At 45.5% G+C, this 18,985-nt stretch overlaps 1 protein-coding gene across 3 annotated transcripts in view; it reads right to left on the reverse strand.

Moving 5' to 3' along the window:
• The window catches only part of LOC131259492 (dystonin), a 113,130-nt gene that overhangs the window by 40,045 nt on the left and 54,100 nt on the right, over nt 1-18,985 (reverse strand). For all 3 annotated transcript variants that reach the window (XM_058260995.1, XM_058260996.1, XM_058260997.1), the window contains 3 exons: nt 17,722-18,637; nt 16,198-16,828; nt 15,989-16,124 (listed from right to left, as the gene is read on the reverse strand). In XM_058260995.1, coding sequence (XP_058116978.1) covers nt 15,989-16,124; nt 16,198-16,828; nt 17,722-18,637 — 1,683 coding nt within the window. The remainder of the gene's footprint in view (nt 1-15,988; nt 16,125-16,197; nt 16,829-17,721; nt 18,638-18,985) is intronic.

The following is an 18,985-nucleotide window of genomic DNA, read 5'->3' on the forward strand; positions in this document are numbered from 1 at the left end:
CTCCGGATCGATCAGCTTGCGCAGCGCAGCCTCCTCCAGGCTGATGCGCTCCCCCGTTGGGCCCACATGCAGCAGCCCGCTCCTTACATCGAGCACGCGCAACCGGATGGCTTCACCGACCGTCAGGGTGCGCCCGGTCGCCGGATCGACTATGCCGGGCGTGTTCAGTATGTTGTCGCCACCGGTGGCAGTGTCGTTCTCCGGCCCGACATTGACGCCATTTGCGCTGGTGCCGACCGCTTCGCTCGTGCGTTGAATTCGCTTTAGGCTGCGAATTTCCGTGAACTGCACCGAGGAAGCACCGTTGGTCGGGCCGAGGTCGTTCGCCTTCGGCTGCTTGCCGGCCGGTGAGCCATCTTCGCGTGTGTTTGCTGCTCCATTGCTCTCGAGCGTATCGTAGATCAGTTTGTTGTTCGTGATCTTGGTAATCCTAGGAAAGGAAGGAGAAAAAACGTTCCATCTGTAAACAACACTTTGCAGAACCTTTTGCTGCGAGTGAATTTCGGAATACTTACTGCGATGTACTGTACGTTGTTGTGTAGATGTCCTCTTCGACCTCGTGGTGGCCCTCAGTGCCATTGTTCGCCGGCCGTCCTAGATTGAACTCGACCCGGTAGGTTCGAAGCGGTTTATGAAGACTTTCTGCGTAGCGCTGGATATGTAGAAAGGAAAAAACAAACATCAGTAAATTATGCCAGTACATATGATTCTGTGGAAGGAAAATAAACTAATCTGGAAACAGTCGAAGACAAGGACGATTTCAATTACCCGAAACTCGTACGAGAAGTCATACTCGTACACGTACTCATCGATCTCTCGCAGGCGCTTGGTAACGGTGGACGACGACGACGACGACGATAGCGAAGGCAACGACGATGGGAAGGGGGTAGTGGTGGCGGAAACGGAAGATGAGCTGCCAAAGATGCTGCTGCTACCGGTACTGCTGGTGCCACTGCTGGTGCTTGGCACGCTGCTATCTCCGGTCATTTTACGCTTGTTTCTCGACCCTCGAGACTTTTTCGCCACCTTTTGCTCCGGATGGCTCATTTTGTTTGCATTCACGAGGACGCTTTTTTCCTCACTTAAGGCAACTATAGCGAGCTCTTTCGAGCTCTTTTTATATGAAACGTATTTTCTTCTATCTTCACGTCACGACAAGACCTACCAATGACGCATGAGTTTAAAAATCAATCAACAACGATAGAGCAAATCGATCAGTCGACCCGCGGGTTCGACGTGGCACAATTCTCCCTCAAACTCTATAATCCACAGTGAAATGTTCGCAAAAGATGCCATCGTCAGCCATTCAAGTGCCCGCCCTCCACACTATCTACCTCTGCTCGATCAGAAGCTCAACACACAAATGACGTTCGAACACGCCAACCGTCGCCTCACCGAACGCCACGTAGGGTAGCGGTAAAAAATAAATAAAAACACGAGAAAACATCCACTTCCACACGAAGGTCGCCTCGAAGTGCCTTTGGATCACGTTTTCTTGGGAAGTGGAAAATTGCATGACTAAATTAAACTAGCGCCCAAACAACAGCAAACAATTGTTTAAAGCGCCGTTCGGGTTGAATTAATTAATTTCGTACCACCCGTTGCAAGTGCCAGTTCATGCCAGTTCGTTTTGAAATTAAAACCGGAAACGCTGGGATGGTTCAACAGATGTAGGGCGATCCATTTTTGTATCGTTTCCCAAAGGAGCAACCAAAAACTGAAACATTCCGTTGAGATACACTATCCCAACGTGTATGAATCATCTCTTCCTTACCCTTGTTACAGAACGAACGCCAGCAACAATAAAAACCTGACGTTCCTCAACCCGGTGAAACATCTGTGAACATTGCAAAACTCCCGTGCTTTTGTTGTTCGCTCAGAAACAATTTGCCAAGGAAAAATAAATAAAAAAAGGCGTACGTTGCGAATAAAAATACGACAAATCGTCGTCCGTTCCGTCTGATGCCATCTGTGCTTCGAGCGTCAACCGTGCGTTTGCGAAACGAAAGTGAAAACGCACACCCAGCAACGTGGCACGGGGCCATCATGTCATCCTTTCGCACGAATGTGCTTGTTGCGAAGAAGAAAACCGGTACGAAACCGATGAGGCAATGCATTCATTTTCGCGAACATTACATAATCGTGACGAAAATGAAACGTTTTCGTAAGCGAGATCGTACACAAATGGAAAAACGGAAACAAACATGAATAAATAAATTCTGAAATCCGTGTCTACGTCAGCGACTAGGCGCCTCCATTGCTCTTTGTGTTCCGGGTTTGCGAAAGCACTCCTTGGGCATACGGTTGCTTTTCCTCTGCTGTTTGACACGCAACAGAAACGCCCACACTATGGAATGCCCGTCCGATAAAGGTCGAGATGATGGGTGCGCACTTAAGGAGAGGAGTTTTTAAAACACTTTAAGGTGAAATCGGATCTTGCCCTAGAACAACTTATTTTTCTTCTCCACCCAGCGCCGTTAATAGAGTGCATAAATCACCACCACACAAGCGCGAGGCGAGTTCGCTACTGCAGGAAAGTCTGCAGCTGGCCTCGCCGTCCGGTGCGACCAGAGGGAAAACATCGATTACTTCCGCACGCCAAGGGTGTTCCACTCGAAATACCGGCACACGAGACGATGCCCTTTGGGGTTCGCCCTTCTGGGCGAGCGATGATGACTTGCTCGATTCGGGACTGCGGCAGCGAAGTGCCGTCACATGGCGCACCGGCAACAACAAAACCGTTTGACAGTTCACCGCACACACACACACACACACACCGTTGGGAAAAGGGTGGTCGGAAGAGATTACTATCCGAAACATTCTCCCTCTCTCGCGAGTACGCTAGTTTTCCCAAGCGTGTGACATTTCGCCAGCAATAGGTGTTGGTAGCATTAGGATGAAATGTTTTCCTAAAAGGCACACCAACACTAAGAAAAAGCGTCCGAACCGGAAGAGAGAACAGATGATCCACGTGAATGTCAAAATGCTGCAAACGTGGTCAAAACAGGAATGAGAATAGGGGTGACATTACTCGCAGACTTTCCTTCTCATCATTGCTGAGATGGCTCTTGTGAGATGCAGAGAAAGAAAATTGCTCTCCTTTTGAAAAAGGGTTCCAAATTTTCACGAAAAAAGGCTCACATGAACCAAATGTCGTTGCCACATAATCGCATAATTTTAAATTGTTTTGAATTAAACTTATTTATCTTTTTAAAATTTGTCAATTTGTTATAATTTATATCTTTGAAAACACAAATCATGGACGCGATTCCTGCATTGGTGTGAGCGACCATGCGCCTCCTTCGGTATATGCTGGTTGCATTCACAACCAATTGCATCTAAACTGCACCAAATCTTATCCATATCGAAATCCATACCAAATATTATACATATGGAAATGCTAGAATTGGCTAACATTGCCTTGAAAAATTGGCTATTATGAAGAAGTGGTAAGATATAAGCATAAATTTATGCTGCTAATGTATTTTCAGCTCGTTATTAAAATATTTTCTTCAAGTTGGTCCTACTACAAGACCCCACCATGAGAAGACCACATCAAGGAAATGATAACCATTGGAAAACCATGGCATCAGTTCAGAATTTTATCTATATCCCCTACGAAGCATTAGATTCCAACCCACCAAGGCCAAAATCAATAAACTGCGATGAAAAAAGAGTAGAAAAAATAGTCCTACAAACTGAACTTTATTCGTTACTCTCTCCCAAGGTCACAACACTTTCACCCAAACGAAAACGTGGCACGCGGACACAGCATCTTCGGACTTTAATCGCCACGATCTGCCCCACTATCCGTCTATCCGTGCGCTTCTATCACTTGTACTTTTGCCCCCCAGTGGCGTCACCTGGCGGTGGAAACTATTTATAAACCACGCTCGATCATCATCGTCTCCGCGTGAGTGACGGTATTCCCTCCCGTCTGGGCTGGGCGGTTTGTCATTGGCAAACATGATCGATCGCCCTCGGGGAGAACGAGGTTGAATTCTTTCGTAGCTGTTCGGTGGCGCCATTGTCGGTTACATGTTTCTCATGATGAGTTAATGGCAACTCATCACTTACATCGCCGGTTGGCAGTTTCGTCCGATTTAACTTGTTCCCCACACACACACCCGTGACCTCAACAAGTCATAAACACTTGCTACACGATCGTGAGAATGCCTCTGCTTAACGGTTTGCTGCGCTCGGTGACCTCGACGAAGGGCGTCCACTTACATTACCATGACCGATCGTCGCAGACATTACATGGAACAGAAGACGCCACCAACGTCTCAGAGTGCGTCATCGTTCTCGACGATCGTGTCTTCCTGCGTGCTGCGGAATTCACACAACCGAAACACAATTCCCCCGACGAAATATGATACTTGCGCTGCGAGAAATGGAAGTGCCACTTCCTCTACGGTTTTGGTAGCAGTACGTTCACTCCGTGTCATAGGCGGGTTTCAGCCCGCCCGAAGTGAGGCACTTCGAAATGAAGGCCACCAATGAAAGAAAAATAGCAAGAAAACGACTGCTGACAAATAGAAACAGAATAATAACAACCAAACGTACCGTAGAACAACTCGTAATCGTTTTAAACGAGCACATCAAAAAAAAAGAGGAAAGAGAGAAAAAAGATACAGCCGGTGCGCGGTGATAATTGAAACAGCACAACAGAGTCGCTCGTCTCGACGATTTCGGCCGGTCTCGAGCCGGAAACAGCTGTAAAAGTGCTTGCGAAGCATATGGGAAGCATAGTGAGCTTTGGAACAGACAAGAATTCCGCCATCAACATAAGGCACGATGTTAATCCAATTTGTTCGTACGCTTCGCCGCGAGTTGTAACAAGTCTGCCGAACTTGTCATCGGCCGACAATGGGCTAAGAGGTTTCCTTCATATGGGTTGTGTCGCCGCCGGTGGACGTTCCCCAGTGGCGTCTGGGACAGTCCAATCAACTCGGTGGCGGTGTCAATGGAATGATCAACAAACTCGGAAACCTTGTACGCAATAGCTGCATGCCAATGAGGCAGAGCTTGCGCAACTCCGGAGGTTTGGTTTACCAGTGAAAACACATAATCGCAACCGGATACACATAATGGAAGCATTGTGTCGCGTGCCTGTCTGCAGCCTTCACGAGAAAGAGGATACTGAGGAAGATTCGTGTGGTTAAATCCAACAACAAACGAAAAGGTATCCAAGAATGGGTTGAAATAAGGCGTATGCCATTGAACGACCCAGTATTTGCCGGCGCTTGACACACACGTTTGCCAACTCCAGGGAACTCTCGAACACCTTGGATGAATCTGTGCCTCGACCTCTCGCGAAATACTCACACCAAATGCTAGCAGAAACAGCAACTTCCAAGATGCTTGTCAAAAGGTTCGCAGAGTAATAAATGGCCATGTGTCAATTCATCTCACGTACAAAGGATAAGTGGCACAATGTGACTTTTGTAGGTTAAGGTATACAAACACCGGCAGTTATTGGCATGTCGGGGGTTTTACCCATCCGGCCGAGTACAATAGAATATACTTGTCGGTGCAACTCGTTGATACTCTGGACATACGTCATCATCTGTACTTCTCATGCAGCAACCCTGAGGTCAAATCCATTGATGTAAAAATAGCCTATCACGACTTCGGACGGTTGTGCTCCAGAGATAGTCCAGGAACTTTGCTTCCATTATTTCGTTCGGTAAATCAATTCCTCGCTGTCTGTGTCTACTTTATCGCAGCAACGCGACTTCGACCAGAATGAGTTCATCTTGACCACTCTCTCTCGCTCTACCTATCTAGTTATGACACACGCTCTGCTCTGCGCGAAATCGTGCCAATACACCCGTAAGGCAATAATTGGCACAAATAGAAGCGCTTACATGGCACTTTAGTGTTTTGTTTACAATTCTCCGATAACGCTTCATTTACACCGTCTTAAATACTTGCTGTCTCCCCGGAGTTAGCGGTGCAGCGCCGACGCCATGGACCAGCGATAGTCTTATCAAATGTGCTGTATTACTCCGCCCGGTGGAGGATCTTTCTGGTTATGCCTTTACCATTCGCTTTGCGGAATGCGTCGATAAGCAAGATACCAGCGACGGGAAATTACTATAAGTGGTTTTAAATCCTCCAGCATGTATTCGTGCGTGTAGTCAATGATTGCTACAACCTTCGACGCTTATCTACCAGCCACACCTTCACGTTTCAGCCCGTACGATCGGGTGCCATAAACACACGATTTCATTTGCAACACCACTGCACCACCCCACACCAATTGGTCTCGTCAAATCTGAAAATAAACATTAAGTCCAGCGTTGCCTCTGTTCTAGGGTGAGTTATTGCCAAATGGGCTGTAAACCACTGGCCAGTAACGAAACAGCCAAGCGTTGTGACGTGACATCATTGCATTTTGATCGTAAAAAACATTCAACAAAATTGTTAATGGGATATTGCGAAAATGAAATATGTCTAAACAAATAAATACTGAGGTTCTTTTTTTCTAGTTTTTTGTTGAAGAAATTTTTTAAACATCCAAACCAGTTTTCATTTTGTGACACAAGAAGTTGACGAAAAGACGCAAAACCCCCAATCTCTTTTATGCTATCATCGTGAGAAATTATGCACACAAAATATTCCCCACCATCCAACCATGACGGTTGGTGACGGTGGTTGCGCTTCATTTTGCCAGTGCAAGTTCTCATCCGGCTAAAATTTCATGCGGTCACAAAACGCCGAAAACCAAACCACGAAGCGGGCAAGAACAGCAAGACGTGCTCTTTCTATGGTTATCCTTGAATTTAAATTTGTCGCCTTCGCGTCCAATAAAAGCCGACCCAAAGAGTTGGCCGTTCTGCGCGAGACATTCTTCTCGTCTTATGAGCTGTTTCTTTTCGGATACCCCCGAAAAGAGAAGGAAAAAACAACCCCACACATAACTCCAAGCTCATCAGCAGACGAGTAGGTCTCTTTTGTAGCGTGTGCTGGGGCGGTTTATGCAGATGTTTGATGCTTGATTAATTTATGATCATGTTGTTGCCCCTTGCTGATGTTGACTGCTCGTGCGAAAGGTCACCGCCGGAGACGCGGGACCGATTGGATCGTAAATGTTGCGAGATTGCGAATGCAGACAGGCAAAAAAAACTAAACAAAATTTGCAACCAGCGAGAGGCGAGCGGGCAACATCGAACAGCATCGAATGTTTATGTCACCGGAAACTCGGAGGGGCTTCTACACTCATTCACATGTGGAGCAAGCACGTTCACACAATATTCATCTGGATCTATATTATTGCTGGCAGTTTGAGTTCGGTGGGACGCGCATAACTTACTCCCTTCTGGGAACAGGTTAGGAAGTGTAGATTAATCACCGAGCTTGGCAATCAACCAATATTCAAAAACATTTCTCGCTCAACACACACACAAATACCAAAATCAGCCGAGCAATGAAAAGGCATACCAGCATTCGCACCTTCACGGCCTGACGCAAGTAAAATGCGAACAAAAATAACATTTTAAACCGTTGACGACGGTTAAGGCAAATGTAAAAAGAAAAATAATCCCTCCGCCGACATTAATAAAGTGGCGAACCATTAAGACGGGCTGCTAAAATGAATATGCGCTCGGTGTCGGTTCGAACCAACTTCCCACCGCATTCGCGTGCTACCGGCGAAGACCTGGTCCGTCACGGTAATGATCAGTTTTTATCCGCGACTGATTCGAATATTCTTTCATCAACCTTCATGCGGCTTTGAACTTTACGCTCAAGGAATTCCATATTTTCCCGTGAAAATCTGCTTGAATAAATTAAGATTCGATTCAACGATGTTCTCAAGAACGCAGTGTAGCGTTATTAAACTGACTAGCATAATCTGAATCCAAACGACTTCATAAACAACCGTAAAGGTCACAAAGAGAGGCAACTCCGTGATAATGACCATGAAACGGATGCCGAATGAATGAAATGTTGCGTATGGTCGAGCTGCTGCATGGCGTGAGCAACGCATCCCCTCTGAGAGTCACTTCTTTTCCAAGAAGAAACTTTCCAAAAAACCATTGTTTCTTTTTATTTTATGACATCAGCATGATGCTGGAAGAAAAATTAACCAGATATGTTAGATGTTAGCCCATAGCCCCACTTTTAGCACAGATTTATTCACCAACAAGTAATGAATCATACGATTGGTTCCGAATTTTGTGTTCTGTATATAATAATTACAGCTTTGGTCAACTGTGGTGACCATATATAAATTTGAAAATAGAAGTCGTTCATCCAACTTTCCTTGTTGACCTTAGGGTGATACTGAAGCAAACATTCGTTTACGATTTCCTCTGGATTTTGTGTCGTACTTGTGGCGATAAGTATGGCAAGGTTTCATCTCGTCCCAAGTATCAACACAAGTTTCATGCAGCTTTGCTTTGAATCTCTCAGCTGAGCGTCTACGTGATCTCTTTGCGTTGGAGTCATGAAGCTGCTGCTGATAAGAAGTTAGGTGGTCGTGCACCACCGTCCTCTAGAACATTTCATCACTTTAACGAGCCTACATCCAACTCACAAACACAATATTTAATGTACAACGCTCCAGACGAATAGAATAATCGATTGCATAAGCGTAGTCGCATTTGAGCGATGAAATATTTCTAGAAAACTGTTTCCAAACCAGCTACAACTTTTGCTCCGTGATGCAATCGCGTTTATTATAATTCTTTTTAGTTTGCTTCTTTTCGATCGGTGCCGCCTCCCCTAACGCCCTTTAAAAATATCAACTTTGTTTACATTTCCCATCACGAATGCAGTCGCGTTGCACTCGCCGTTCCACTGTTGGGACCGTTCGAAGTGCAAACTGCATCTACTAACAAACGGTGCAGGCAGCATGGCATCCACGTTCACTAAGCTGGTTGATGATGCCGAATGTTGTAACCGAAACGCGGGGGGATGGAACGGGAAAAACTATTTTTGCCCCAATTACTTGAGCCCCCTATCGCTATCGGTCGGTTGTTTCTCTCCCTCTCTCTCTCTCTTTTCAAAGCCACACAATCTTTCCCCATTGCTCTACTACCGTACCGAAAAGGTACCTGTTTGTGTGCGTGCTGAGCCAACTTTCAAACGATTAGCTTCGGTCGAGTTCGGGAAAAAGAAGCACTAGGCGGCTGAGTCTATTATTGATTAGATGATTTCAGGGACAAACGGTGGATTTGTACGTTGAGCTCTTGGAATTCTAAAAGGATTAAATTTAAACATCCACAGTTTGTGCTGGTGTATGGCATCGATTTTTGCGTCACTGTGTGGATTTAGGACTCTCATTTTACTACTTCACATCAATAGGGTAATTCAAACATGGGAATGCATTTTCGTTTTGCTTCATCGTTGATGATCGATTTCGAGACTAGAAGTTATATCAAATCATGCCCCTTTAATGAAAGAACTTGAGCTCCTAAATTAACCTTATCAAAATCGAACAGATCTTCTCACAAAACACGTGCTGTGCTAATCAACACCGATTTCCACTTGACGGCTTCACTCGCAGTTTCCCTAATCCCAAAACATGCGATCATCACTGCTTCAATAGCGTTGGTTAACATTTCCAACACTACGGCACATATTCTGATTTTTCTGTCGACGCTGAACGATGGCGATAACGACAAGAATATCACTTCATTTGGCGACACTCGTTAGACATTTCTTTTTCCTTTGACTTTGCGCCGCCTCCCATGCGGGACGACCTTCACACGAAAATATATTCTTCACAGAATAACATCAACGTCACTACGGATAGCCACGAGCGGCGTACCGTTTAACGACGCACGTTACCGATGAAAGGAATAAATATAATTATTCTTCCGATTCAACGCTTTGTGCAACAGAGGTGCCTTGTTAAATAATTGAAGGAACACCAAACCAACGAACCTTTAACACTTTCTTGATCAATTCACAAACTAGTAACACGTTGCTCTTTTTCAAACTTTGCCCGTTGCCTTCTTCCAAATCTCGGCAAACCGGCTCACACCGCAACGAATTTCATTAGCATAGAAAACACCCCAATCGCACACACGCGCTTCACGTCAAACTGTTAGTATTAAAAGCAGTCACTTCGGAACAGTGAGAGAGAGCGTTCGCGCGCGCACTTGCTATCGGCTTCACTATCCTGTCAATACTGAACTGACCGGCCGCGATGGGGATGGTCAGTGGGCCCCAAACACAGAGCCGCGAGTTGCCGGCTCCCAACAACATCCCCCGGGGGGTCGCGAATCCAAGAGAATATCGCGAGCGAAAATAGACGCACGGAGAAGTTTGGCGCATACTATATCTCGGGCTTTTGATACGACGTGGAGGGGAAGATTCATGTGTGAGTTCCATCTGAATGGGAGGGATGGATATCTACTAGGAGGAGGCAATCTACTAAACAGACCACTCACTCTCCCAACAAGTTTGAGCGCGCTTCTCTCAACTAGTGATCTGTGGGAAGAATCGCATCGAGAGTTATATGACATCACTGGCACAACAGTCGCCAGGAAGGAAGAAAAATCGTGGTCGCACCCAAATAAAAAGTTGCACCTACATCTGAGAAAAAAGCCTGTTTTGATTTTTTAATGGGATATTTTTCTTCCTCTTCAGCAAACATTCACAACCAATTCCGGTGGGCAGCAACGACGAACGGTTTCTACAGATAAGAGCCACAAGAGGAGAACAACAAGAAGGACATCCGAGCAGAAACTTTATGAATCGCCGAGTGCCTGCCACCCGGGAATGCGATGGGTAAACAAATGTAAGCGCTGACGAGCCCGAATGGCGGTGACTCTGGAATGGGACAACTCGATCAGTAGCTCGGGATCTTCGCCTGCGCTCAGCGATCAGGGTTTGCGCCACAAACCCATGGCGAAGCTCGAGCTCAAGCAATCGGACGTCTTCTTCCCAAAACGATGACGACGCCTGCGACTTCTTCGGTGCGTATGATGTCAGACGCTATAAATAAACGTACGCTTCGGTGCGCTTTTGAGTCGCTGGTGGAACGAACACACGCCAGCAGGCAAGCTTTCTGGGGCCGGATTGCAAGCAATTAAGTTTCGGTTTTCCTTTCCGTTTCGCAGTGAAACGGTCCACTATCTGGTGGTCTTTCACAATCTGCCGTTGCGGAACGTTAAGTTTCTTGGTGTTACCTTCTACCCGCTAGTAGACAGTACGTTCAAGGGGTTTCTGCATCGCCCCCTACGTTTTGGGAAGTGCGATAACAAATAAACCACTCAGGACGTAATGAGTTGACCAAAGCTCAAACATACATATAGATAAAACGCATCGTGTTAGATTCCGAACAGTTTAATTATGATGAAACTGCAAAAATATGTTCGAAGATTAATCCAAGAGAATATGTCAGCAACAGTGTGCATAAAATAAAGCAATAACATTGCAACAGGCTGTGAAAGGTTATTGAAACAATAACGAATGATATTGTGCTTTTTACTCGACGTTTCGAGGGCTATTGGCCCTCGATTCGTTCATGGCGTCATATTTTATTATAGCTCCTACGTAATGTGACGGGCTCTGGGCATACGCAAATCTCATGGACAACTACTGATGACGTAAAGTTCACCTTGCTGGTATGGCATCGAACTAAACAAGTCAAGTCGTATATTTTACATCAAAAATATGCATAAAATGCAATGAACGATGACACTTGTCACCTCGACTAAGATTGGTAGGGTTTGTAATGATTTGACCGATACAAACATTCTGTAATGTATATGTTTTTTTTCCTAAACACTGTTTACTAACAAATGAATAACTGCTACAGTAACAATTATTACTTTCCAAAATGTTTATAAGTTTAAGATTAATTTGAAGCACAAAATCAAAAATGTCCATCCACATGAGTTGTCAAAAAAAACGAAACCGAATTCCGGGGTGCCTCAAGTATGCGCAGGTGGTAGAATTTCAACAGGTTTACTATTAACCTGGGCACAATCACCCAAGTGTTACCGTGACAATTGGCAACGCAAACATCCTAAACGCTGAGCGCCTCCACAGACGCCATCGAGACAAATTGGCATTTACCATTTGTTGGGCATGAAGGCGAGAAAGAAAAAGAAACCACAGTGTCAACGCTGATTTCATTCAAAAAGCTATAAAAACCTACCACAGTAGGCTAAAGAAGAAGATGTAAAATCAAATACTCCATCTCTGTTGACCTCTGTAGGCAAGAGAGGATCGAGATAGAAGCTGACACCAAGGGAACTGAAATACAAGATGAGATAGCCACCATGCGGTAGAAATAGGAAATGACGGTATTGACCGAGCTTGCGTAGCATGAATGAGAACTCGATCGGCATTTGTGCGAAACGAGAACCGACATCGAATCAACTCAAGGGGACGGTGATGATGTCAACCATATAGCTCCTATTGGCCCTGGTCTACGGAGGAACTGCTCCGAAAGTTGGAGCCCTCCAGATGGAACAGGATTTTGGTCGAACCAACAAGTTGAGGTGACGCCTTTATCGCTTTATTGCCCGACTTGATTCGAGACTTTTAGAAGTGAAACAGGTTTTTCTGGAAAAAGTGTTCTTATTTTTTACCAAAATCGGCACTGAAAACCAAACATCCACGAAGTAGAAAAAAGAATTTCACTACAAATACATGTGAGTGACCTTCGAACATCTGAGTGACTTTTTTGGAGCTTGAGTACGCACGACTGACTTTTCGTGAGAATTTCGGGTAATTGAAGTCCGGAAAGAAAATATTTACGGAAATAAGAGTTCAAATGCAGTACTTACCAATCCGTCCGCGCCATTCACCTCGATAGCCGTCTTCAGCCGCTGGGTCAGCTGTTCAAGCAGTGTCTCAAAGCGTCCGTTTAGCGTATCGAGCCGCTTCGAGTACACTTCCGTCGCGCCGGGATCCGCATCGGGCGGGCGCAGGTCCTGCCGAGGGGGCGAAAAGCTGGGCCGCACCTCACTCAGCCAGTCGATATAGTGGACACATTTACCATCGTAGATCTGATCGATTGACGCATGCCGCAGCAGCAATGGCGGAAGTTTCGGTTGCGTTGTTTGTTTATCGGTACGGTTGTTTGAGTTTGGGCCACGTTTCGGATCACGTTGAGATCGGTCGGAGAAGCGTAGTTGGCGTTGTGGCGGAAGTGCGGTGGCCGGTTCGGATTTGTTTGTGTTAAATGTTCATCCCCAGTTCGATGAGCATCGGTTCGGTTGTTCGGGTGCAGATATTAGGTTGGATTTGCCGCATATTTAGGGTGCGCAAAGGGTTGTTGTGAAACAATGGCGTATTGTTGGATGGTTTGTAGAGAGCGGTATTTGTGTACGAATGGTTTTTGGTATTTTTCGAATGAATAGTGTAAGTGTATGTGTATTGAGATCGAGTTATTATATTGATTAGTATTTGCAGTAACTTAATAGTGGGCATCAAAGTTCGGAAAGAGGAGGAAATGACTTCATCGATGTCGGTAGGTAGCAAGCAAAAGGAATCCAAAATTTGTCTTCCGGACGATAGGAAAACCGGGTTCGCAAAAATATTGCACCGACGTCTTATTCAACGCGGTTCCAAATTAATTTCGAGCTCGCTACTTAGCAACAACAACTACCGGAGGATTTGCGGAGGAATCGTCAAAAATGTAAGATATTGCAGGGTAAACCATAGCGACAGTGAACTTGCCACAGAGAATGCTATGAAAGTTCGTTCAGAGTCGTATTCGTGCTGTTCTCCCGCTCACACCGAAACGACATATTTTTTCCTTCTACTTTCAGTTAGTCAATAATTTGAACTGCAGAATTAAAAATTTTGTAGGTGCATTTTGTTTTCAATAAGTGCAAACTTGGTATTAATCACATCTACTGGCCGTTCCGGTGCGGTAGGAGAGCATTTTAGAGTTTCTGGAAGCTAAAATTGATTAAAATGCTTTCGACCCGGCAGGGCAACTTAAAGGTGACGTTCATTTGTTTGCCAAACTACTGCCATCGCAAACAAATTAACATTGAAGCGCAAAACTTGGCTGCTGTTTCTCTAACCAAAAAAAAGCTGTCAAATGTTGGAAAGCAATGAAGTCTGTCTTTGGTATATTAATGGATAAAAAAGCATCCTTACAGCTATGGTGGGAAAATGTGTGGTACCCGTTCACCAAATAATCCTGCATTCTGTACCATCAACGGACGGTGCAAAGAGAGACACGCACAATCGCACACACGCACGCATACACAATCAAACGCACACTCGCAGTGGACAAAAGTACACGGACAGAGCTATTGTCACAGCAGAAAGGAGGACACGCGAGAAAGTTGGCTCTCGCAAAGACGAAACGCAAGACGAACGAGGCACTGCCTCCAAGTGTATCATTGCACCAGGGACGAAAACAGGAATCATCATCACAGAAATATAGAACCTTTTTCCCAAGAGCATGGAATAGCAAACGCACTGAATACCAAAAAAAAACAAGGACGACAGACGAAAGGAAAGTTTTTGTTTTGCGCAATCCTTCCAACAGTACTGTACAAGCACGACATGGAAGGAAGGTTTTCTTACACTTTTGTAGATTACAGAAGGATCGGAAGGACGTTGATGGTGGAGAAAAAAATAGAATACTATCCCTATTCCGAAGAGGGAGTGGGAGAAGGACCAAATGACTACATACCTTAGCTTCTCGGATCAAGCGGCCACCGGTGAGATTAACCTGTTCAACCTTCGGAATGCGCTCCACCGTTTCACCGAGCATCGACTGCGTTTTCCGGAAGCGAAGTGATACCACCCGGTCGTCAAACCACACCAACACAAAGAACAACACAAACGCGCGGAGGGAAGGGCGCGGCACAGGGAGGTAAAATAGTGGAGCAACAACACAGCAACATGACCGAGATGTGTTTTGGGGAAACCAAGAAGACGGTGGAGAAGATTGTGTTGGTGTGGTATTTGTTGTTGATGTTGTTGTTGTTGTTGGTGGTATTGTGGTGGTGGTGGTGGTTGTTGATGTTTGTGGTTCGTAATTCGAAATTCGTGTCATGGTGAAGATTACGGAGGAAATGGTTGGAGGGAGGGGAAAGAGATAAACAAATTTACGCATTAGTATGGAAGTTATCTACTGTCGCTAACAACTAGAACATTGTTAGACGTTACAGTGGGTATTAAAACAGCTGCTAATAATGGTTACAGCTAATAAAGATTTAGGGGTGTAAAACTTCGGAAAAGTAATGTTCTTCTACGTTGTCATTAATCTACGTATAGCCTACAAGAATGATGTATGATTGGAGCGATAAACTCCTAAGTAATTGTGAACATGTCTGGACGTGTCGCATGCTTGTCAAAACCTTGAACCTGTGTGTTTTGTACTATAAAGAAAATATAACCTCATTACTACCACAAAATGTGACGATGAACAATCATACCAACGATTGAACATCTATTCCTTGGTTCAAAGCAGAATCGAAGACTCGAATGTAACTATTTTCTGTGTCCTTACGCGTGCGCCTTTGTCACCTTTTTTGTTAGTCATTGCTGTGTTCTAGTAGTGCTCGTTATATGAACTTCTTAAAGAACAGTCCCTTTTCTTGCACTGCTCATAAGATTTGAGGCACATTTTCGGTTGTCTAATAAAGATGCGGTTAGTTAACAGTAGAATTATGTTTTGCCTTCTCCGTCTAGTTCTGGTAGTACAGTTTACGTGCTCTATGTGCTACTTTACTGCTTTAAAGATCATTAATGAGTGTATGTAAGGAGTAGATTGGGAGTGTGAACCTGAAAACACTCTTCCTTCGGTCGTCGAGAGAGAAAGTTCCACCGATTATGGGAAAAAGGTCATCCTCTTATATCACAGCTAAGTACGAAAGCGGGGGTCTCTCTATATATCTCTCTTGAATCATCATCATTAACACCACTGAAATATGTCCACTAGTCCAGTTTCCTATCCAAAGCTTGCCCGACGCTGAACGTTCGAAGCGTGTCAAGCTAAAAACACGGTGCTGCAAACGAAAAACGGGTGGGGTGTCAACGACCAAGCCATACTTACATCGAGCTCCCGCGCGGATGTTGCCGTCGGAAGAGACTGCAGCTTTTCCGTCTGCTTTTCCACCCAAGTCTCCTCGACGACAATGCTGGTTTGCAAGTTTTTCATCAATCCGATTGCCGTTTCAACGCTGCGCATTCTGTGTGGACGAAATCGGCGGACCCAAGTTTAGTACATGATCAACCAAGTACGCTTGACAGATTCGACCCTACCTTTCAGCGAGCTGTCCGCAGATGTTGTTCCAGCGCAAATTCAAACGCTCTACGTTGGAATGCAAGCGCTTCAAATCTCCGAGCACCTTCGTCGGAACACCCATACGACCGAGCTGATCAGCCGAGTCGTTCATCTTGTCCATCTCGGGCTGCTGGCTGGAGATCGCCTCCTGGATCGTTGTCAGCCGTTTATACACCTCGTATAGACCGTCCTGTGTCGACGGGAGCTCCAGCTGGCGGGACAGTTTACCCTCCAAATCGGAGATGACCTGCTCGTTGTCCTCCAGTCCGGCCAGGGCACCCTCGAGCAGCTTCAGTCGATCACCGTGCAAGACGGCCTGCGTGTTCAATTCCTTCCACAGGTCCATCAGGTTGTCAAGGCTCTTCTTGAGCGCGGGCGTTTTCAGCGTGATCGTACGGAATGTTTCCTGTAGGTGCTTCAGATCCGGCTCAAGACCACCGAGTCGGCGCTTGTAATCTTCCAGTATCTGTACCGTGTGCTCGAGCGAGTCCAGATCGCGTGGCATCGGCGACAGGATGATATGGTCCAGTTCGCGAGCCATCTCCTCCAAGCGCGTCTTCAATGAAATGCATTGCTCGGTAAAGATGCGGCTCGCCTGTTTACTCTCCTCTGTAAACCGTGAAATCGACAATAAATATTTTTATCAGTTCTGATCGAAAAATAACCATTCAACACGACACTTTTTTCGACGTCGAAATCACTCTATCTCACCACGAAAAGATCGAAAACGAAAGACCCCCTTCATGTTGGGTAAGTTTCAAATTATCACAATTCACTTCAAGTTTACACAGAAAACTAAGCGAATGTAAATTCTTTTCCAAGCGGGAGAAATAAACTTTTATGATGAAATAATGTCTCAACTGTAGAACCTGACTGGTCCACGACAGAACACAAACTGATTGACCACAACTGGCTGCTCAATTCAGGAGAACGTTAAAGAATTGTCACCTACTCGATACCATCCGCTACCCAAAATTAACTAAACGAGAATCCAATGAATGGCCATTTTCACTGCACAAGCAAACCGATAGATCAACATCCACCCACCAAACGCACCTTGTTGGGAAAAACAATTGGGAAATAAATGACCACAGAGAAGGCGAACAAAACGTTGCCCACAATGTCTCCGAACAAAGATCTCATATGAGATCTTCAGTAAAAACACATTTGGATAGAAAACGATTATTCTTACCCACAAACGTTCTTAATGATTGGTCTATAATTCTTGACCTTCGCGACAGTCCCAAAATGGAAATGCAGTGCGATCCAGAGCATGCGATCACCCAATTATCCAATTAAATCGCCTTCATTCATAGCATTATCATTGATATTATTTTTCCTTGACATCCAAATATCGACACCACATTGGTGAGGTTAAGTGAAATATCGTTCGAATGATGGCTGAAGATGGCCACATACATTTTTTCTTGTGGTCGTGGTTTTGTAGAGCAAGTGATTTCGAATGACGAAAAAAAACTGTCGGCTCCTCGTGATGATTTTACCTTCTGCTCTGGCACGTTTCTCGAATTCATCGAACAGTCGGTTCACTTCATCCATCTCGCGACGCAGACGACGCAACTGTGGATCCGCCGGGTCGCCCTCAGCGAGCAGCTTGTCGGCATCGTCGTTTAGCGCGCGCCGTATCGCCGTGCGCTGTTCCGCTCCCATCGCCAGGAACTGCTCAAAGTCCCAGCCCTTCACCACCTTGATCGTGGCGAAGATCATGTTCTGTCGCAGGCGAAGCTGTTTCTTCTGCCAGAGCGCAACCGAGCGATCGAACAATCGCTTCAGCCGTTCGGCAGCTTCGATCGCTTCCTGATCGGGTGGTGGCAGGAGCAGGCAAACGCCGTGCACGGACCCCTCGACGCCCTTCGATGTCTTCACGCGCCACTTGACGCGCCCAGACGTGTCGAGCAGGGTGCAGGTTTCGTTTTTGTCCAGCGAAATGTTACCCTGCTTGTAGGAACAGATCGACTGCACCGTACACTGGCGATTCACCGGCTGCTTGCGCTGCTTGAGCGGAACGATGGCGGTTGCCTGGTGCTGGAGCTGCGCAATCGTTTCACCGAACGCGTTCAGCTCCTCCCGAATATCCTGCATGCCACGAAGCAGTGCCTCGCCCTGGTCAAGCGTGAACTCCGACTGCGAGTACTTGCTGTTCAGGATCTCGTCCCGCTTCGTCAGCCAGTTCTCGGCCTCTCGCACCTCGTCGAAGAACGAATGGTAGTCGGTGGCGTGCTTCAGGTGCACCTCCAGGCAAAGCGTTAGCTGCAGCAACCAGGACCACTGAGACTGGAGCGCCTGCAAGTGACCCTCGATACACTTCGATGCCGGATGAGATTGCACCAGCAGGGCTTCACCACGATCCAGGATGGTTGCGAAGTGCATTTCTCGCTTTTCCAGCTCGGACATGAGATTCTATAAAGGATTGAACATTGCGTTAGATAACCGTCGTAAAATCAGCAAAAGCAATAAAACAGTTTGCAAAAAAAAAACAATGAGACAAAATAACAAAACCAAAAACAATACGAAAAATAAGAAGAAATAATACTTTGAAAACAATCAGTAAAGCAAACGAATGAAGAACAAAACATAGCCTAGAAAATTATGTGAAATGAAGAAAATTATGTGTTTTTACCTAGAAGTAGGTAAAATGAAACGGAATCTAAACAATCCACAATGCAGTACGAACAAAATCATAGCAACATTATTAAAAATGAAGAATGGTAAAAAAATTCTTTCAAACAAAAGGAACAACAATAACAA

The sequence above is a fragment of the Anopheles coustani genome, chromosome 3 (assembly GCF_943734705.1).
Source record: "Anopheles coustani chromosome 3, idAnoCousDA_361_x.2, whole genome shotgun sequence".
Lineage (NCBI taxonomy): Eukaryota > Metazoa > Arthropoda > Insecta > Diptera > Culicidae > Anopheles > Anopheles coustani.